Below are 22,994 nucleotides of genomic sequence, written 5' to 3'. Positions count from 1 at the left end.
GCAGTGGCAGTGTTGTCCTATCTTTTGTTGTGTGTACACCCTCAAGGGTGGTACCCATTAGTGATATCTCCACCTGAGGGTGTTTCTCTATTTCTGTTGTATGTTTGTACTAGCTCATCGCTGGTTGTTGTGTCTTATTTTGGATCGTCAAAGGTTTTTTGGTTTGATCACCTTTTTGTAATTTTCATTGCGACGCATCACTGCGTGGTTTTTTTTCTGCATGTTCCCTGTCTGCGTCAATCAGCTTTTCCAGTGGGAAAAGAATGGATGAGCTGTTTGTGCATGTGTTAAATCAGTTAATCTACTAGCAGCACCAGGATGTTTTCTGGCATCATCTCTGATTAGCAAGTCTTATCCAGTGCTGGCATTATCTCTGCTATAACATGCAGAAACTGATCTACTATGTTATTTAGCTGCCTTGCAGCTGTGGGACAGATTTCATTGATAAGATTTAAAAGTGGATGAGTGTGTGATTAAAGACAAAATCATGTAAAAATGTTATGTTCTCTATGCAGTCAGAAACAGAGATGGCACTAGATGCTGAATTTCTAGATGTTTATAAGAACTGCAATGGAGTTGTCATGATTTTTGACATTACCAAGCAGTGGTAAGCAAACTTCTATTGTTTTACCTCCTTCATTTACCTGTTCGACTTCAATCACCTGTTGCCAAGACCATTTTCTCTAAATCTATTTTTATACATCTATCTTCCCAGGTCTTTTCTCACAAATTCTCAGTCCTTTTTGTTTTTCTCTTTTCTGTCTTTGTCTTTGTTCTCACTTGTTTGCAGTCAGGATCAAATATCAATTAGGCATTTGGCATTTGTCACTGAAAGAGTTCATCTTACTCTTTCAGTAAAGCTCCAAACTGTTATCAGGGGGGAAGAAAAGGAGTAAAATTAACATGAAACATTTCTGGAAGTGGGGTCATTAAATTCTAAAAGTCACTAAAGTCATTAAAGTCTATTGCTTAAATCCTGAATCTGAGTCTGAAATGTGTATCCTCTTGTTGAAGTCTCTGTTTTTCCTTTAACTGAAGGACATTCAACTACATTATGAAGGAGTTGCCTAAAGTTCCCATGCATTTGCCTGTGTGTGTTCTGGGGAACCAGCGGGACATGGGTGAACACCGGGTCATCTTACCTGATGACATCAGAGACTTGGTCAATAGTCTCAATAGGTAAGCAATGCTAACATTGCAGCATTTTCAGAATGCTCTTGAAAGGGTGACCAGATGTCCGCTTTTCCCTCTTTGTGAGGCGGAATTTCACAAACATCTGCGATATTGTTTTACTAGAGCTTACAAAGAATTTCGAGAAGCATTTCGTTCATGAACTAGTCACACCCTCCCCCACTCCCCCATATTTTAGGCTGGTGAAGCAGCCTAAAATTTTCGGGTGCCCCTGCCCCCATATGCCCCACTCCGCTGAGGTGTCCTTTTTTCCACCACCTCAGATCTGATCATCCTACATAAACGGACCCAATACAAGATCCTAAAGAGGGTCAACTCTCGACTCCTGCTATATATACACACCTAATTAGGGACTGACGCAAAACAGCAGGGTAGGCCAAGGCTAGGCGCGTGGCAAAAGAAAACACCGGGAAAGAACCAAAATGTAGCTCTGACAAGCATGTGGGACGGAGCCAGGCTTGACTAGGCTAATAAGGGACTGCTAAGGATTCATGGTTAATAGTTTTATTACATAGGACATCAGTAATCACTTTACATCAACAACACTTGATGCATTGACATGGCTTTTATTGACCTTCTGTATTATTTTCATCAGCACATACACATACTATACAGAATCTTTCACCCTCTCATTTACTCCATTATCTTCTCTACTTGCAGACCTCCAGGCTCCTCCTACATCCATTATGCAGAGTCCTCTATGAAGAATGGCTTTGGTCTCAGATATTTGCATCGCTTCTTCAATATTCCGTTCCTAAAGCTGCAGGTCAGACAAGACTTATGGGATAACTCCCCTAATGTACACAGCAAATACTGGTGCATCTCAATAAACTAGAATATCATCAAAAAGTACAGTTACTTCAGTAATTTAACACAAAAAGTGAAAAAAGCAGTACTTTTCACATAGATTGCACTATAGTGTCTGCATGGACATGATTAACATGAATCACACATGAATATAATCAATATTTCCTTGACACAGCCAATGTAAAACCCAAAAGTAATTATCTCAGAAAATTAGAATAATTAACACAAACCACCTGCAAAGGCTACCTGAGCATTTAAAATGGTCCCTTAGTCTGGTTTAGTAGGCTACACAATCATGGAGATCAATCATGGAGATGACCGCTGTCTTGATAGATGTCCAGAAGGCAGTCATCAACACACTCAACATTGTTGTTGTTGTCTTGTTGTCTGACAAGATGTTGGCCACTATACATCAAGAGCATGCAACATTTTATTTTATTTTTTACTAAAACAAAATAATAATGTTGGACATCTTACAGAAAGTTCATTACCTATACAGAGGTTGGACCATGAAACTGGAACCTTGTTTTAGACCACAATAATTTATTAGTATGGTGTAGGTCCTCCTTTTATGGCCAATACAGCGTCAATTCATCTTGGGAATGATACACAAGTCCTGCACAGTGATCAGAGGGATTTTAAGCCATTCTTCCTGCAGGATAGTGGCCAGGTCACTACGTGATGCTGGTGGAGGAAAATTCGCTCCTCCAAAACACCCCAAAGTGGCTCAATAATACAGTGAGTCCCCGCTTAATGACGGGGTTAGAAACTGAAAAGTCTGTCGTAAAGCAGTTTTCGTTGTTAAGCATGACCCTAGATTTAGATATCCTTTGATCGTAAATACAGTATAGAAACAACTAACAATGTTATCGTGCGTGCGTATAGTGTGAGAAAGAGCGATCGCGTTGCTGAGATGGGCTGCAGTGGAGGCTGCGCTGCCTTAGCCTTGTCATACACAACACTCAACAACACTCCAATGTGCCACTGCTCCTCTGCGCACCACACGAAATTAAAAAAACTTCGGTCGTAACTCCCGTCCGTCGTTAACCAGATCCGTCATTAAGCAGGGACACACTGTATTTAGATCTGGTCACTGTGCAGGCCATAGGAGATGTTCAACTTCACTTTCATGGTCATCAAACCAATCTTTCACCAGTCTTGCTGTGTGCATTGTCATCCTGATACACGGCACTGCCTTCAGGATACAATGTTTAAACCATTGGATATACATGGTCCTCCAGAATGGTTCGGTAGACCTTGGCAGTGACGTGCCCATCTAGCACAAGTATTGGGCCAAGGGAATGCCATGATATGGCAGCCCAAACCATCACTGATCCACCCCCATGCTTCACTCTGGGCAACAGTCTGGGTGGTACGCTTCTATGGGGCTTCTCCACACCGTAACTCTCCAGGATTTGGGGCAAACAGTAAAGGTGGACTCATCAGAGAACAATACATGTTTCACATTGTCCACAGCCCAAGATTTGCGCTCCTTGCACCATTGAAATCGATGTTCGACATTGGCACGAGTGACAATGGTTTGGCTATAGCAGCCCGACAGTGTATACAGAACCTGTGGAGCTCCCAACGGACTGTTTTGGTGGAAACAAGAGAGTTGAGGTGCACATTTAATTCTGCCATGATTTAGGCAGCTGTGGTTTTATTTTTTGGATACAGTCTGGGTTAACACCCGAACATCCCTTTCAGACAGCTTCCTCTTGCATCCACAATTAATCCTGTTGCATGTGGTTCATCCTTTTTGGTGGTAAGCTGACATTACCCTCTTGGCTCTTGATACATCACAAAAACTTGCTATCTTGGTCACAGATGCACCAGCAAGACGTGCACCAACAATTTGTCCTCTTTTGAACTCTGGTATGTCACCCATAATATTTTGAATAAAAAACTGTGATCTTACCCTGCTAATTGAACCTTCACACTCTGCTCTTACTGGTGCAATGTGCAATTAATGAAGATTGGCCACCAAGATTGGCTAGCTACAGTGGGGAAATTAAGTATTTAGTCAGTCACCAATTGTGCAAGTTCTCCCACTTAAAAAGATGAGAGGCTGGTAATTGACATCATAGGTAGACCTCAACTATGAGAGACAAAATGTGAAAAAAAATTGAGAAAATCATTTTGTCTGACTTTTAAAGAATTTATTTGCAAATAATGGTGGAAAATAAGTTTTTGTTCAATAACAAAAGTTCATCTCAATAGACTGGCTAGGCCACTCCAGGACTTTGAAATGTTTCTTACAAAGCCACTCCTTTGTTGCCCTGGCAGTGTGCTTGGGATCATTGTCATGCTGAAAGACCCAGCCACGTTTTATCTTCATTGCCCTTGCTGATGGAAGGAGGTTTGCACCCAAAATCTCACTATGCTGTTACAGCAGGGACATTTGCTAAGGACATTTGCTAAAAGAACTATTCCTGTCTTGTTTGTTTATCACTTATGCATAATTGTTCATGATTCTTGCAGTGTTTTCTTATGTTCTGCTGTGCTGATTCCCAGACATTGTTATTGTGTGCAGGGCTCTTTAAAAATCTTCCCCTTGACCCTCTGCTTCTGTAACTCCTCCCTTCTTCTTGCATCATTCGCTTGCTGTTATGTTTTTCTGCCTGTGTGTCCGAGGAGCCATTACTCTTTCACCCTCGGCTTAGAAAGGCATTCTGTTTTGACCGCGTTATTACAACATCTCTTCTCTCAAGGTATGACAAATAAAGTACCTAGAAACGTTCTTCACACATCTATCTTCATGGAAGCTTGAACATCGGGAATGAATGTTTATGCGAGTTCTGCTATCTGCCATCAGCTTATATACGGAGACTGCAGCATATCTCATGAACCTTCTCTACATATATCTGTGGCGGAATATTAATACATGGCCCCATTCATTCTTTCATGTACATGGACCAGTCGTCCTGGTCCCTTTGCAGAGAAACAGTCCCAAAGCATGATGTTGCCACCCCCATGCTTCACAGTTGGTATGGTGTTCTTTGGATGCAACTCAGCATTCACTGTCCTCCAAACACGACGAGTTGTGTTTTTACCAAATAGTTCTACTTTGGTTTCATCTGACCATATGACATTCTCCCAATAACATCCAAATGCTCTCTAGCAAACTTCAGACGTGCCTGGATATGGACTGACTTAAGCAGGGGGACACGTCTGGCACTGCAAGATCTGAGTCCCTGGCGTCGTAGTGTGTTGCTGATGGTAGCCTTTGTAACATTGGTCCCAGCTTTCTGCAGGTCATTCACTAGATCCCCCCTTGTGGTTCTGGGATTTTTCCTCACCGTTCTTGTGATCATTTTGACCCCACGGGCTGAGATCTTGCGTGGAGCCCCAGATCGAGGGAGATTAGTAGTGGTCTTGTAGGTCTTCCATTTTCTGATTATTGCACAGTAGATTTCTTCACACCAAGCTGCTTGCCTATTGCAGATTCAGTCTTCCCAGCCTGGTGCAGGTCTACAATTCGGTTTCTGGTGTCCTCCAACAGCTCTTTCGTCTTCACCATAGTGGAGTTTGGAGTGTGACTGAGGTTGTGGGCAGGTGTCTTTTATACTGTTAACTAGGGTTGTCCCAATCCGATATTTGGATCGGATCGGCCGCCGATATTAGCAAAAAATGCGTATCGGTATCGGATCGGCAGGCACGAGAAAATGCCGATCCAGACTCCCGATCCAGTTTTTTTTAAAGTCCGATCCGGGTGCGATCTAAATCCGCACCCATTTAGATAATCCATTCCAGTTTTTGCTGTGGTTTTGCCAGTGTGAGTAAAATCCGGTCCGCATTTTCCAGCACACCTTCAGCACACGAGCAAAGCGTCTCCCCAATTTAGCTCCGCGGCGTCTCCTAACCATTAGGACCACCGTGTAAATTTGAAGTTATCGGTAAAAATGTCAGTTGTGTGGGATTATTTTACCTTAAAGGACGACAAAGACGAAGAGGTAGAATGCAACATATGCCACAGCAAAGTCAAGCGTGGTGGTAAAGCTGTAAGAACTTTTAATACAACCAATCTAATCAAGCATTTAGCGAAATACCACCATAAACAACATGAGTTTCTAAAGAAAACCGAAGACAAAAAGAAAGGTCCTACACAACTAACACTGGCAGAAACGTTTGAATTGAAGGGAGTGTATAGATGGGGCTGGAGCAGCAAAGTGTGGAGTAAAAAGCATTTTGCTTTTAATTAGTTTACGATATGTGCACGGATTTTTTTAAGCTTTGGTTTACACTTGTTCAAGAGCACTGATGGATGTTAATGTTAATAGACTATTTTCCACTCAGGTTGTGTGTTTTTGTAACGTTCTGCGCGAGGCAGAACAGGGAGGCGGACACAAACGCTGAGGAGAGCGAGATTTATTAAGGGAAATTCCAAAATCAGGGTCGAAGAGGATAGCACGGGTCAAATCATTGAGGGAGTCCGAACATTGACGACATTGTAACACAAGGAGTACTCACAGAAACCAGGCAGGGAAAACGGAACAGGCTGAAACAAACAGGGAAACGCGAATACACACACAAGAGCCACCGAACGTGAACAGAGAATACACAGTGTTGGGAACGTTACTTTAGAAAAGTAATTATAGTTACTCACTACTTGTTCAAAAAAGTATGAGTTAGTAACTGAATTACTCTATAATAAAAGTAACTCGTTACCATGGAAAGTAACTATTTGCGTTACAGTTTAAAAAAGGTTATATGCCAATTAAGTTTTTTTTAAAAAAGCAGTTTTCACAGTCAGTTGAAATGAGTAGATCAGAAAGGTGTTTAACTTTTGATATTTATTGCACATCCACAGACCAGTGCAGGATAAAATCCTTTAAAATCCCAAATCTTTGAAAAAAAAGCAAAAGTAAACAGTTACACTATATAAAGTGCATTTATATCTATGAAATTAAATTAAATTCTCTCAACCTCAGACAATTGGTTTGTTCACAACAGAAGTAAACTTAACAATAAAACCTCTATTCTTAATTAAATAAATCAAATACCCAGTCTGGTAGACATTCAGGAACTTCAAGTATTTTCTTAAATAATGTTTATATCGCCTTGAAAATGCTAAATTTTCTTCGGCTTGCACCTGACGCCATTTCGGCCTCTTCTCCGTTTGTGTCGTGTCACTCGCGTGCTTCGGCGTGCGTGTAAAAACACTGGCTCTGATTGGCTATCATAACGCTGCCTTAGCCAATCGCTTACTGACTTGTTAAGTTAAACACGTGTTACACCAAGAACTGTGACCTATCGAGATCTGTTACTCCTCACTAGTCTGGGCAGCGGTCCGCTCGCATTACTGTTAGTATATTAATATATAGTAACGCACCGCTTTTAATGACCAGTAACGTAAACGGCGTTGTAACGACAGGAAAAGTAATTAATTATATTATCCCGTTACTGACCAAATGATGCCGTTACCTAACGCTGTTATTTTTAACGGCGTTATTCGCAACACTGAGAATACATGAAGCACAAAACAACCGATGACTAGACCTGCGAGATACAGGGACTAATACACAGAACTAGACAAGGACCAGGTGATAACAATGACGACAGGGGCGTGGCAGACAATAGGAAATCATAGAGACAAACGAGCAGGTTGGGATGAACAGGCAAGAAACACAGACATGAGGGAACCCAGAGTGACAGCTAGGAGAGGGGGCGTAGCCCTACGTGACAGTTTTGCTTTTTTAATATAATTTACAATATTATTTGCACTTGTGGCTTTTTAATCCTTTGTTTAATGATGCTATTTCTGTTTGTTATTTAATATTTTGTCTATTTTGAGTTTATTAATTGCTAAATAAACAGGTCAGTTTCTCCTTACCAACCATTGTGTATTATTCAAACACACCTAATTCAGCTGGCTACTTGTTATCAAGAGTAAAACGCTTTTCAACATGAGTTTGACAACAACGTAAGTTGGCTAAATAACTTTAAACTTTAATACATGCTCGGATAGGCCGGTATCGGTAGATATCGGTACCGGATCGGAAGTGCAAATAAATATCGGTATCGGATCGGAAGTTCAAAAAGCTGGATCGGGACATCCCTACTGTTAACGATTTCAAACAGGTGCCATTAATACAGGTAATGAGTGGGGGAAAGAGGAGCCTCTTAAAAAAGAAGTTACAGGTCTGTGACAGCCAGAAATCTTGCTTGTTTGTAGGTGACCAAATACTTATTTTCCACCATTATTTATTCTTTAAAAGTCAGACAAAATGATTTTCTCAATTTTTTTTCACATTTTGTCTCTCATAGTTGAGGTCTACAGGCCTCTCTCATCTTTTTAAGTGGGAGAACTTGCACAATTGGTGACTGACTAAATACTTATTTTCCCCACTGTATCTTCCGGTTTAGCATTCTACCCATACAACTTGACATAAATGCCAGCTAAAGTAAAGCTTTTATTTTTCTATGATGTGCAAAAGTATATGCAATAAAAATATTCACTAACAATCGCGTGTGTTTTGGAGAGCTTATCTTAGTTTAGCTTAGCTTATCTTAGGTTAGCATGTTTATAACCCATATGGCTTGTTGTGTTGCGCATGTCATTCCCAAAGACAAGCAATCATCAATCATGGCAAGTGAGGTGTTAATCTTTTCTGCTTTGTCTTGATAGGCCCCCTCCCTTCCCCCTTTACACCTCACCGGGCAAAGGTGTGAAAAGCTGTCAATCAAAACCACCACCCCCCTCCAGACCAATAAAAACTACGGAATTTAACAGTAAACAGTAGTTTTGCAATTTGAGAACAGATTATGTAAAACAATGCTGCGATGTCGCTGCTAGATCGAGTTGTTTGTTGTTCTCCGATGTCGTGAGCAAGCAAATAAAGGTATTACCAACATTTCATATGCTGTTTGAAAGTGTGATACTGATGCTTTGATAGTAAATGAGTTTTAGGTGACAAAACATGGTCATCTTACTTCGTAGACTTTTAAAATGGACAATTTAAAGGGCAAGTCAAGTTGCACATGTAAACCACATGGTGTAAACCCGGTGTATTCAGAACAGGATTTCTCATGAACAGTTGCATGTAGATGACTGAAAATCGTTATTCAGGAAGGTTACTAGTTCTAAAAATAAATTTAGTATGATGGGCTTGTGTTTTAACAATTTTCGATATTAGTTATTTTTATGCAGAAAAACATTTATACTGGCGATGGGACCACTAGGGGTGGAATGGTTAACCTCTTTGTGCAAAGGCCATTTTGAGCCCATTATGAGACATTTTTGAGCCATTTGTTCTAGTACATTTAATCCTAGTTATCTCAAGATGTATATATTTCGGTTCCAGTGGGAGAACGCTGTGCCCACATGAGCTGCCGCTTCCTGCCTGTCTCTCTCTCTATTGGTTTTTTTTTTTTTTTTTGCAAATTCTGAGGATTTGTTCTGTGGACTTTTGATCACCTGCCTCTGTATGTGGACTTTCTTCTTCTCTGCTGCTAGATGATTGTTTACATCGCTGCTGCCTCCTCCTTCTTCTGACTAGCTGCTACTAACATACTGCTAACTACCTGCTGTAGAGCTGTTACGAGTACTCTCTCCTATTTCCAGCACCTCTGCTTACCTGTGCCGAGGGTTTAACTCTTGCATTTGCTGCTTTATGTTGTTTGGGCATGTTTAGCCACCTCTTTGGTGCCTGATTTGTGGTGTTTGGATAACATAGTTTCAGCTCTAACCTTAGCATTGCGTTGCTGGGCCATTGAGTTTGGTAGTAACTAGATATGTATCCTGCTGGAGTTTTTTGTCATCTGCCTGGGAGATATGGGAATGTCATCTCTGTTTTTAATGGTGCCGATGGATGTGTGACCTGTCCCAGGATTGTGTACAGCAGGGGTGCTCATTACGTCGATCGCGAAGTGTCGGTCGATCGCGAAGGAATGTGCGTAGATCGCGTCACATAAAATAGTAGTAGATGAATTGCACATCTGCACTGACGGTTGTATTTTGATTGACATTCGCGGTAGCCAATCAGCAATCCACTCAACAAATTACGTCCCCCCCCCCGCTCAACAAATTACGTTCGCCACCCCCCCCGCTTCACAAATTACGTTCTTTCTGACTTGGTCATCTTATAAGTAGCTCGCAAGCTGAAAACTGTGGGCACCCCTATATGGGAATATTAACAACGCATATGTTTCGACCAGTACACATACAACAACTTGTGCTCTATTGGTATATTTTCCTGTACCTGCTATATCCTCCAGGCTTGTAAACCTACACCAGCGCTTTTCCAGTCGTCTAAAACCAGTATCCCAGCTATTTGGACTAATGGTCATGGATATCGGAAGTACAAATCCAAATTCAGCCGTGGAGTCGACGCTGGTGTTTTGTGACCTGTCCCACAAGCAACCATTTCATGTCAGTCCTCTGTCTCTTCTGGCCTGGTTAATTTCACCTTATTTAACTGTCACTCTCTCATAGACAAAACTTCACTCCTTAATGACTTGATTGGTCAGAAGCACCTAGATTTGCTCTTTCTGACTGAAACTTGACAGACACAGGGAGATTACATCCCTTTTAACGAAGCTACCCCCACTGGCTTTATCTCCCTCTGTGCTCCTAGATTAACAGGTAGAGGTGGTGGTCTAGCTATCATTTTCAATCAAAATGTGAGACTTACTCCGCTACCTGCTACCCTCCATTATCATGGCCAACGTGCGATCCCTCCGGAACTAAGTCAACATACTTCATGCCAAATGCAGGATGGAAAGGTCCTACAGAGAGGCTGGGATCCTAGCCCTGATGGAGACCTGGTTAAACAAGAACGTTCCGGACACCGCGGTACATCTTGACAACTTTACCATCTTCAGGGTGGACCTGTGTATATGTCAACAACAGATGGTGTAACAACATCAAAATTCATGGCCAGGTATGCACACCTAACCTGGAAATGCTAACATTGTCCATGCAACCCTTCCACCTTCCAAGGGAATTCCCTAACCTGGTCATCATCTGTGTTTACACCCCACCTAGAGCAAATGTCACAACCGTAGCTGAGCAAATTGCTAGCACCGCTAGCAACATGCAGGAGAAATATCCCGATGCGCCGATGTTTATCATGGGTGACTTCAATAGCTGCAGGCTTGATGGTTTACTAACCCCCTTCCAACAATATGTAGATATTCCAACAAGGAGGAGGAACACACTGGACCTGTGTTATGGGAATATTAACAACGCATATGTTTCCTGGGCTCACCTGCCACTTGGTCTAAGTGATCATAACATTGTCACTCTACTCCCGCTATACCACATATGTCAAAGTCAAGGCCCGCGGGTCAGATCCGGCCCGTGAATTGATTATCTATGGCCCCCTGGATGATATTTAATTACTATTAGAACCGGCCCGCAGGCCACAGTCGCCCGCTGGTGTTTTGCACGCACAAACACTACATTCCCCACAATGCAACTGTAGCCAGCGAAGTCACTGCAGCGCGCAGAAGCGGCGAGGGTCAGCGCTGCGAAAATGACGTAATCGCAGTGGCTCCGCCCGTGCGCTGTCGATTCACGAGGTCGTGCACCTCTCGAATTTTGTATCATCGCGCGCGCCGCACCTCAGCGCAATGAACAAAGTCATGTTTGCAGGGCTCATACACTTTTACAAGGTGGAATTCAAGCACTTGTACGTCACTTTCAAGGTCCATTTCAATATTTCCCAGCACGTTAAACTTAATTAAGTTAAATATTTATATATATATATATTCGAAATGATTCAGAATAATTCGCTTTTTATTTATATTGTTTAATAGTTGTTTATTTTCAAAACGCCCAATCTTAACGTCTTCACGTTCTCTCATGTTTCGTCGTGGAAAGAGAACTGTTCAGTCAGATAGCTATTTGTTGTGAAACGAAGTAGTTACAATTTCAAGCATTTTCAAGTACTTTAGCTTAAATTCCAGCACTTTTCAAACCTTTATTACTTTATTCATATTCGTTTTCTTTGAAGGAAGTTTATTTTTATCTGTTTGCTTGTTGAAAAATGTTTTCACTTGAAATTACTGACAGATCCATAAGAAAATATTGCTTTATTCATTTAAGCATTAAATAATAGTATTAGGTCTTGGTTCAATAGGCTATATGCAATCATTTCAAAATGTTTTAATAAACATTGAACCAGTCCGGCCCTCGGCTTGTTGCAAATTTGGTTTTTTGGCCCTCGGTGTATTTGACTTTGACATCCCTGCGCTATACAGACTGAAACGGGCGAAGCCTGAGATCCACAGCACCAAACAGTGGTCAGAGGATGCCATTGCAGAGCTGCAATGCTGCTTTGCATGCACAGACTGGGACATCTTTAAAGGTGATCTGGAGGAAAAAGCCTCTGCCATCACGGATTATATAAAATTCTGTGTTGATGTGATTATACTAACAAAGAACATCAGGAAATTTCCAAACTCCAAACCCTAGATCACCAAACACATCAAACTTAGAATGAGAGATAAATGGGTGGCTTTTCTGAGGCAAGACTGGACCACACTCAAAGACATTACCCGGTAAATAAAAAATTACATTATTAAGGCTAAACTCAAATATAAAGATAAATTGGAACAAGAATTCAGCACCATGAATACAAAACAGGCTTTTAAAAACATAAGGATACTCACAGGACAAAACATCAAGCACAAATTAGATGCAATTTCAGACCCCAAGGCAATTTCCAGGGACCTAAACACCTTCTACTTCAGGTTCGACACACTAGACCACTCAAGACATATGCACAAATCTACTGGAGGCTATTCCTACCCAGGAGGAAGCCGAGCATGTCCCTTTCTCAGTTGAGGATGTGCACCAGCAGCTGAGGAGGTGTAAGCCTGGTTAGACTCCGGGGCCGGATGGCATCGGTGCCCGGGTGCTTAAGGAATGTGCTACTGAGCTCTACCCCATCATCCACTTACTCTTCTCCAAATCATACAGTACTGCTACAGTACCGGTTCTGAGGAAGACATCTACCATCATCCCAATACCCAGTCGCACTTATCTCAGTAGTCATGAAATGTTTGGAAAAGCTGATCCTTAGAACTCTCCTTCCAGTTCTCAGCCCACATCTGGACCGACATCAGTTACAAGGTTAAGAGGGGGGCGGAGGATGCTGTGGCATGTCTCCACCAACACCTAGAAACACCTAGGAAACTATACCAGACTTCTCTTCATTGATTTCAGTTCTGCCTTTAATACCATTGAGCATCACCTAATGTGTAACACTAGAAGCGCCGCGCCTCATTTACATACTTATACCTATAGGCGCAGAGGGCCGGTCATTTGACCACTTTCACCACCTGCTACTGGCACCGTGTTGTTTTCACCTACTTAAAGTGCACCTCGCTCGGTCAAAAGACCACTGAGTCTTTACACAAGAAAGCTGGTACTGACACATATTTAACACTAGATGGCGTTTTGCACCAAAGGAAGAATGAGCCGCCGAAACAAAATATTCGTAATTTGCACGTGACGTCAATATGTTAACAAATTAATGTGACTAAATAATCTTTTAGAATCAATGCTTTGTGACCTTGTTTTCAGTAGCTTCCCCAATGTCAGTTTTATTTAGTTTCATATTGCATTTCCTGGTTTGTGTGAAAACGTAAATGCAAAATAGTTTTTTAGTTTTGTTTCTTGATTAGTGTAATAGTTTCCCTATTTGTTTGTGTTATTCTGTTGCCATATATGTCACTAGATTATCATGTTCGTACGGAACACCACTAACCCACTGGCCCGCAGCCCCCACTGTGAAGTGTTAGCGTCATTTGTCTTGCTAATGCAACAGACTGCACTGAAGCTTCAACCACCACATCCACAGAAAGCTTTGAGTCAGTACTCAAAGTACCAAACGTGAAGCCTGGAGACAGAGCCAAAGCAAGTTTATTTGTATACTCAATGAATGTTACGCCATTTCAAGTTTTAATGTCTAAAGGCTGTTAATGTATTGTAGGCTATAGTGAACATAACAAATCTACAAATTGTCACGGTACGGAGGGCTCCCTACCGGTCGCCCCCATCTACAGCGGCAGATGTCCTGTATTGTTGCGTTGTGTGCATCCCTCAGGTGGGCGGAGCCCGTGATCCGTCTCACCTGAAGGTCGTTTGTTTGTCTATATATGTCTTGTCTTTGTACCAGTTGACCGCTGGTTATTATGTCCTTCATTTGGATCTACGTCACAGGTTTTTTGTTTGCGCACTTTTCTATTAAACCATCCTTTTTCCCTGATACTTGGTGTGATTGCTTCCATTTTATTTCGCTCACAGACACAGAAAGGTCAGATTTTGGCAAGACAAAAGTTTTGTCGCCCACAGAAAGTAAAGTGAAAATCAAACAAATAATTCACTTCATATACAAATATATGCTTCATAACTGTCACATTGAGGACCCCGGCCCCTCCCTTTTGGGCATGTGTCAACGTTGTCCACGTGCTTTGTCTGCCTCAGTGGATATCCGTGGTTAGGTTTTTGTCGTGTGATTAATAAGTCTCACCTGTGAATCGTCTCGTGAACACGTGGGGCTAATGTGGTTTGTCTATTTAATGTGCTCGTCGTTGTCTAAGTCTACACGTTGTGTGTAAGTGTGTGTTATTCGTGCGCTGATTGCGCAATATTTGTAGAAATAAAAGTGACGTCTGTTACGCCAAATACGGATTCTGTGTCTCGTCCGTCTGTCGCCGCCCAGCATCACAGAACGACGAGCCGTCTGAGACACCAGGAAGATGCCAGGCTACACGACTCGGCCAAAGAAGAGTCAGCGCCCCAGTAAGCGGCATCACCGCGCTTCTTCCCCTCCACCACGCCGAGACGCCGCCCCTACACCGCAGCAGCTGGAGTCGGACCGGGTGTGCGCCTTCATGCTACGCAGGGTCCGAGTGACCGAGGATCCCGCGTTAAAAGCGGAGCTCTACCAGGGAGTGGTAGATATGTGGAGGAAGCGAAACCCCTCTCCTTCCCGCGCCCTCTCGCCTCAGAGGGCAGGCGCCTGCATAGTCGGCGCCACCGTGTCGACCCCGGAGGAGGAGTTTGGAGAGGGGGAGTCCGAGGAGGAGTCAGAAGAGGAGAAGTACCCCCCCCCTTCTCCCGGCGCGGGCTATGAGGAGGAGGGGGAGGAAGAAGAGGATTACCCTCCATCCATTTAATCCGCTCCCACCATCGACTATGTTGGGGAGGGGGAAGAGGATGAGGAATACCCTCAGTCCATATGCGACGACACCACCGTCGACTATGCTGAGGATTACCCTCCGTCCATCTACGGTGAAGAGGAGGAGGAGGAGGAGTCAGAAGAGGAGGACTACCTCCCTCCGCTTGTAGGTCCCTCTCCCAGGGTACAGGAGGACGATGCGTCCACCGTGGATTACGTTGCAGAGGACTATTCCCCATCCGTGAGGTCTGGAGTATCGGAGAGCGACCCCTACACTGAGGATGAGGAAAAGAGCCTTCCCTCCTCCGTGGGGACTGTAAAGGGGCGGAGGACTCCGGGGGAGAACTTGTCCTCCAGGTCTTCCAGGGCCAGCCCCATGGACTGTTCCCGGGGTGAGAGCCCGGCAGAGTCCATGGAGGGGATCCTGGAGGGTGAGGAGGAGAATATGGACACGGCGGAGGAGCTCCCTCGCGCTGCACCTGGCGCATACGACAGCCGCGCTGCACCGGGCGCGTACGACAGCCGCGCTGCACCTGGCGCGTACGACAGCCGCGGTCTTCCCGCTTAGCAATTGACACTCGCACACACACAACTTTCATTTCGTAGTAGCAGTACTTTTAGAATTTCTGGGTGCAGAGACTTTCTGGGTGAGGCTCCTGCCTCAGTCTTGCTCTGTGAATTAACATAATAAAGGGTGATGTTTGGTCTTCCTAATTGCCGGTAAGAAGGAGGGGTGATGTCCTGACAATCCTGAAATCTCAGGAGGACAAGTTCCTGGGGATTAAGACCAGGTTTTTTTATTAGCGGCTTGATGACTGCTAGTTTAAATGAACTGGGAACGTAGCCCAGGCTCAGAGAATAGTTAATTATAGTCAGCAAAGGTTCTACATTGCTATGCAGTAATTCTTTAGGTAGATGGGTTGGTACAGCATCTAGTATGCATGTGGAGGTTTTAGCAGATTCCACCAGTGAAATAAGCTCCTCATGACCAATTGGGGAGAAGGAGCTGACCAGACAGCTGTCAGGTTGCATTGGCATGTTGACAGGCTTTGAGATAGCACTACTAATTTTTTCCCTAATTTTATCAATCTTATCATTAAAGAATTTCATAAAATTGTTACTGCTACACTCTAGTGGAATTAGAGAATTGGTTTGTTCATTGTTCAAAGGAGTCCTGAATTGTTTTTATATTTTTCTATTAAGGCCGATGAGTATGAGGATTTTGCCATATGGAGGGCATGCTTATATTCAATAAGGCTGCTTTTCCATGAGAATCTATATACTTCTAACTTTGAATTTTGCCATTTACGCTCCAGGATCCGTGCGGCTCGTTTGAGACTACACGTGTGCTCATTGTACCATGGCACAATTTTTCTCTCAGTGCCTCTCTTGTATCGTAATGGCACAACCTTGTCTAAAGCTGTACGAAGAGAGGTCTCGACATGCACGGTAAAACGCTCTAGTCCAGGGGTGTCAAACTCATTTTCACCGCGGGCCACATCAGCATAATCGTTACCCACGGAGGGCCATATGTAACTTATAAATGTACCTACTCCTTAATGTTAAACAACTCTGAATTTATTACTTATTCAAGTTACAATTATTACAGATATATTTGCACATTTACTTTGTTCAAAACTTGAAATATCAAATTACTGTGAAAATAGCGATTGTGCTTCAAAAATGCTCCCTCTGAAATAGACTGAAGTGCGGTGATTTCTTTAGCCACAACAAAGCAGCTTTTACTGCCGTTTCGTTTGTGGTTGTGAACACATTCTGTTGCGATCGCAGTTTGCTTTTTAATTCTTTGACAATTCATCGTTTTTCTTGATGGCTAATTTTGGCATAATTAGCTCAGTATTTGGTCGCAAAATGCCGACGTATATTGTACTCTTTGACAACTGCCACCGCAGTCATACCCGTTTTTCTCAAACATCGCTTTCCCATCTTTCTTGAAACACCCTTCTATCTGCATCGGTGTTTCTTTTCCTGGACATTTTGGGATCATTATTTGTATATTGGGAAAATCGCATTGATATGGAAACACTGCAGTGTCGAGATGCCGTCACTTCGCGGGTAACATAATTGTGGAAAATGTAGTTTTTGCTCACTTACTTTTTTTTTGACAATTTGGCTTTTTAAGCTCTCGCGGGCCACATTTGCCCCGCAAGCCTTGAGTTTGACACCTGTGCTCTAGTCCTTCCAGAGCTACAGGTGGATCAGTGTTTGTCAGACCCAGTAAAATATCAGTGAGCGCGGCTATGGTGCTGGGTGTTATAGTTCGTTTAATTTGGTAGCAGGGTGGCCGATGAATACAGTCAGTCAAACACAACTTGTACGTTATGAGGCTGTGGTCAGAAATGGCCTCACTCTGAGGAAGAATTGCTAAACTGGATATGTTAATACCAAATGACAAGACCAAGTATGACTACAGTTATGCGTAGGACCCACCACATTCTGAGTGATACCCATTGAATCATGAATTGCTTGAAAATGTATGCTAAAAGAGTCACACAGATTTTCAAAACGGATATTAAAATCACCAACTATAATCACCTTATCGGCTGATAGCACTACATGAGGCAGGAAGTCTGAAAACTCCTGCAAGAACTCCTGCTGTAGAAGAGTATGAATCAGGGGGGGCGGTAAATAGTAATTAACATAAATGACTGCGACGCTTTGTTGGTTGTTAAATTTGAAACATTTGATACAGTGAGGATGAGATGTTCAAAAGAATTAAACTTGAAGCCAAATTTTTGAGAAATGCCTATATCAGAGTCATATATTGTGGCGACCCCACCTCCTCGACCATTTGGACGGGGGTTATGGACATATATATATAGCCAGAGGGAGAAGCTTCATTTAGGGCCATATAGTCATCTGGTCGGGACCAGGATTCCGTCAAGCAAAGCATGCATAGATTATGATCGGTAATCATTTCATTAACAAGCAATGCTTTAGATGACAGGGATCTAATATTTAGTAGTCCTAGTTTCAGATTTAAACCGCTCTCTGAGGGAGCATAGTTGAATTTAACATTGATAAAATTTTGTCACTAACTTTGCGAGGATTACTCGAGGAACAGACACAGTTTCAATCTGGTGTGACCTACGTGACGTCTCTTTGCAGCTTGCAGACAGTTGGTTTAGCCTGTTTGTCTGTTGTCTGGCCTCGGTAGGTACGGCTGTGCAAACCGGGCCTGCTACGCTAGCTGCTACCGACTCTCTAGGACTTTCTATAGCCCGGATGCGCTCCTCTAAAAGCAAAATCTTCTCCATCATACTAATAATTAATCTACACTTCACACAAATAAAATGATCACTACTGACGTAAGGAGAGCAGCTGTACATGCCACACTCAACACAAGCAACAAGCGACTCACACATGACGAAATACTAAGATACTTAGCTTCGGTTAAGATGAACTTCGAAGTTTTTTCAGAGTCAATAAGTAGGTCGAACAGACGCGGCGCTTCTAGTGAGACGCCACAGCGGTCAAATGACCGGCGCTTGGTTAGTGTTGGCTAGTGTTAACAAACTTCACCAACTGCACATCTCTCCATCCCTCATTCACTGGATTCACAATTTTCTTAGTGACCGAGTACAATCCGTCAGAATTGGTACAGTCACAACATTCACTACTATCAACACCCGTGCCCCACAGGGGTGTGTCCTAAGCCCATTCCTTTTTACTCTTTACACCAATGACTGTGTAAGTAGCAACAGGATGGGGTTCATCAAACATTTTCCATTTTACTTTCAACCATTTTATTCCAACAAACATTTACCCAAAATTTCAACACTCATGAATAACATTACCATGATCAGATTCTTGTAGTGCTAATGCAAAAGCATCCACATGTGAATTAGAGGGTATGGTTTTGCAGTCTGCAATTATCTTGGGCTTGAATATTGTTGGCCACTTCGCAAGGAATCTGCCTGAGATTTCCTCTCCAAACAGCAGAGTGAAATCCTGGGCAACCTGAAATCAAAGTGAAAATTACTTTTTTTTTATCTTTGACATTGTGATGGAATTTACAAGTAATTATTACCAAGCCAGTTGTATCTAGAAATCGTGGGAAGATGTCTAGGATGACTGAAGTCTTCTCTGGATCATGAACAAGTCTGTGCTTGAATGTTTGTCCTTAATATCTCTATGCAGACATCTTAGAAACGTGGTTTAAAACTTGAAACCCAGAGGGTTTTTGATTCCTTTGATAAAAGCAAATACAAAAATAAAAGATTTGCTAAATTAATGTTATTTTACAATATCGCTCACTATAATACTGGACGTACACAGTTAGGTTCACCTTTAGGCACCGCATGCTACTAGCTAGCTAGAAGCTGCTTCTGTGCAAAAGTCATGTAATCGATTCATTATAATGATTTCATTTTTTGACTTTTGCATACATTGACTGTCCATTAGTAAATGTTTACTTTGTACATTTCCAAGTATGAAAGTATAGTATAGAATAATATAGCATAGATAAGTGGATATGTTTTGGCCAGGCTGAACACTGCTATGTGCAGTTTGTTTGTTTTTTTATAGTTGCTGTAATTTTATTCCCTACTTACACACATGAATCTTTTTGATACTCCATGAAGCTTGATATGCAATAAAAAAGTAATTCAGTCACTTTTGATCTCAGTTCCTCAGACCACATTTTTATGCAGTAAGTGATATTTATGCACTATTTTTACAAATTTCTATACTCTATATCAGAGATGGGGATTCGAGTTTGGGACTCATATAGTCGCATATACAGTGACTTCAGACTCGACTTAGACTTGCATTCAAAAGACTTCCAACTTGACTTGGACTCATGATTTGAGACTCATGAACAATCTTTAATTTGTAATGTTCTTTTGTGTTTCATTTGACAATCTCTTCTCCGCCTGTGTATGCTTTTCACATCCCGCTGACATAATATTTTTGCGCGGGTGGCGAGTAGTCAGAGGTGAACTTTGGTATAGCCAGTGTGTATAAATAATTAACACCCTTGAGCCAGTGTGGCTTTGGATATAGATAATGCCGTGCCATTTGCTGTTATGGATAATTAAAGTCTAGCTCTTATTTATGCATAGAAACATAAATCGGCAATATAATCTGTACCGTCTTTATGCGAGGGGAGTCAGAATTCGGCACAACACTGGCTGAAAGCCAAAACTGTCGCACATGAAATGCTACAGGCACCGTTCAGAAACTGATCAGTTAAAACTGAACAGAAACTGTTCAGTTAAATGTACAGTGAGTCCCCTCAACAACAGGTCTGGTTACGGACCAGAGGTACGACCTTTTTTTTTTTATTTTGCGCGGTGCGTAGAGGAGCAGTGGCAGCACAGTGGAGTGTTGTGTACGATAATCTGAGGCAGCGCAGCCTCCACTGCAGCCCATCTCAGCAACGCAATCGCTCTTTCTCACGCTGTACGCGTGCACGAGTACATTGTTAGTTTTTTTTCTATACTGTATTTACGGTCAAATCTAGGGTCACGCTTAACGACGAAAACTGCTTTACGACGAACTTTTCAGTCTCTAAACCCGTCGTTAAACGGGGACTCACTGTATTCAATTCAGTATATATATATATATATTTTAGCCCGGTGCGGCTTATCCAACATTTTCCATTTTTAAAAAAACGTTGTAGGTGCAGCTTATATGGAGGTGCACTCTATAGTCAAGAAAATACGGTAAGTTACTTTTTAAAGTAATCAGTAATCAGAAATCGAATTACTTTTTCAAGCTAACTAAGCCATCGCTGTCCAGGCCTGTGTGCAAGGAGCACAAACATTTAGTTGTCATATGTGAGGGATGTAAATACTGAATAAAAAAAATAAAATAAAATGTGCTCTAGTTAAATGTACAACCCCTAGCAAAAAGTATGGAATCACCAGTCTGGGATGAGCACTCATTCAGACATTTTATTCTGTAGAACAAACTCAGATCAAAAACATGATACAATAATAAGGTCATTCCAAAGTGCAACTTGTTGTCTTTCAGAAACACTAAAAGAAATTAAAAAAACATTGTGGAAAATTTTACTTTTTTTGAGCAAGCACAGGGAAAAAAATATGGAATCACTCAGTTCTGAGGAAACAAATATGGAATCACTCAAATTGGAGGTAGAAAATAAGGACACACCCAGTCAATTTCCTTTCCCTAAATGGACAGCTGCCTCAGATTAGATCTGCTCATTAGTCTGCAGTTAAAACACATGCACCTTGGAGGGCTGTTGGATGAAGTGGAGTGGCAAGAACCATGGCCACTTGACCAGAGAAATGTCAAGTGGCCGATGAGGTCTCCTCTCCTTCCTCATGTCCACTATCAGTCCACTACTGGCCTATTGATACTGACAGAGGGGGGGTTGTGTGGGCTGTGTGTGTGAATCTCCCAGTGCTAGTGCTGGAGGTTTGAAGCGGGTGTAGAAGGTGTTGAGGTCGTCGGGTAGGCTGTCTGTGGAGCTGATGTTGCTGGTGGTAGTCCAATAGTCGGTGATGTGTTGTAGGCCTTGCCACATCTGCCTGGAGTCAGCAGTGGAGTAGAAGCCATCCAGTTTCTCCCTGTACTGCCTCTTGGCTGTTGTGATGGCTTTCCTTAGTATGTACTTTGCAGCTTTGTACTCTGTCTCATTGCTTGATTTGTATGCAAGAAAGCGTGCACGTAGCATGTGTCGTACTTGACTGTTAATCCAGAGCTTCTGGTTGCAAAACCTCTTCCCTTGTGTGGTGGGCACGATGTTATTCACACACGTGCTGATGTAACCAGACACATATTCAGCATATTCCTGAATGTTAACAGAAGAGTGCTCCATGGTGGCTGCAGCTTTGAACACCTCCCAGTCTGTCATAGCAAAGCAGTCCTGTAGTACGCTCTTAGTCTCCGGAGACCATACTTGTACTGTATTGGTAACCGGATTTGTTTGTTTCAGTCTTTGTCTGTAAGCCGGGTACATGAACAAGGAGATGTGGTCTGAGTGTCCAAAGTGGGGGCGGGGTGCAGCCCTGTATGCACCACGTACATTACTGTACACTAATCTAGGATGTTTTTGTCACGGGTTGGAACGTCCACGTGTTGGAAATATTTCGGGAATACATAGGTTGTACTGGTTGAAATCACCGGCAATGATAAACATGGCCTCTGGGTGAGCCATCTCTAACTGATGATGTCATAGAGTTAGCCCGTGGATTAATATAAACAGCAGCTAAAAACAGCACAAAATTCCCGTGGTAGGTAGTAAGGATGGCATTTTAACAGCTCTCCAACTCCAGCTCTGGTGAGCAGTGCTTATGAATGGTCCTTATGTTTCTACACCATGCATTGTTTACGAACACACACAACCCTCCACCCTTAGCCTTATCGGAGGCTGCTGTGCGATCTCCACTGTGCACAGAGTGAGACTCTAGCTGGATAGCGCTGTCCAGTACTCTTTCTGAGAGCCAGGTATCTGTGAAAATCAGAGCACAGCTCTCTCGTTTCCCACTGAGATGTTATCTTAACTCTAAGCTCGTCCAGCTTGTTCTCCAATGACCGCACGTTAGCTAGCAAGAGGCTAGGCACTGGTGGTCAGCTAGCGCGAGCCTTTAGCCAAGCATGCAGCCCTCCCCTCTTGCTTCGCTTGCGTCACCGCCTCCGAAGCGCTCTCCTCGGGTCAGCATGCTCACTCGTGGTCGGTAGATCTGGATTTTCCTGGTGGTGGTGGTGACTGCAGGAGCGGACAATGAGTTGTAGCTCCGGTGGAATAAAGCAGCTAAATCCATGGTTATTGTCTGTTGCAATGTCCAGCAGGGTTTTTCTGTCGTAAGCTAATAGTGCTTGGCACTTGAGCACTGCAGAGAGATCGTAAAAGCACAGAAAAAAAGAAAAAGCTGG

General features: G+C 42.7%; 1 protein-coding gene across 6 annotated transcripts in view; it reads left to right on the top strand.

Moving 5' to 3' along the window:
* The window catches only part of rabl6a (RAB, member RAS oncogene family-like 6a), a 182,645-nt gene that overhangs the window by 70,812 nt on the left and 88,839 nt on the right, over positions 1–22,994 (top strand). For 4 of the 6 annotated variants that reach the window (XM_076988301.1, XM_076988300.1, XM_076988299.1 and 1 more), the window contains 3 exons: positions 516–607; positions 1,039–1,179; positions 1,852–1,957. The exons of the other annotated variants lie outside the window; for them this stretch is intronic. In XM_076988301.1, the coding sequence (XP_076844416.1) occupies positions 516–607; positions 1,039–1,179; positions 1,852–1,957 (339 nt within the window). The remainder of the gene's footprint in view (positions 1–515; positions 608–1,038; positions 1,180–1,851; positions 1,958–22,994) is intronic. 6 annotated transcript variants of the gene reach the window in all.

The sequence above is a fragment of the Brachyhypopomus gauderio genome, unplaced genomic scaffold (genome assembly GCF_052324685.1).
Source record: "Brachyhypopomus gauderio isolate BG-103 unplaced genomic scaffold, BGAUD_0.2 sc61, whole genome shotgun sequence".
Taxonomy (NCBI): domain Eukaryota; kingdom Metazoa; phylum Chordata; class Actinopteri; order Gymnotiformes; family Hypopomidae; genus Brachyhypopomus; species Brachyhypopomus gauderio.
The sequence above is the reverse complement of the archived record's forward strand: the minus strand, read 5'-3'. Positions and strand labels throughout refer to the sequence as shown.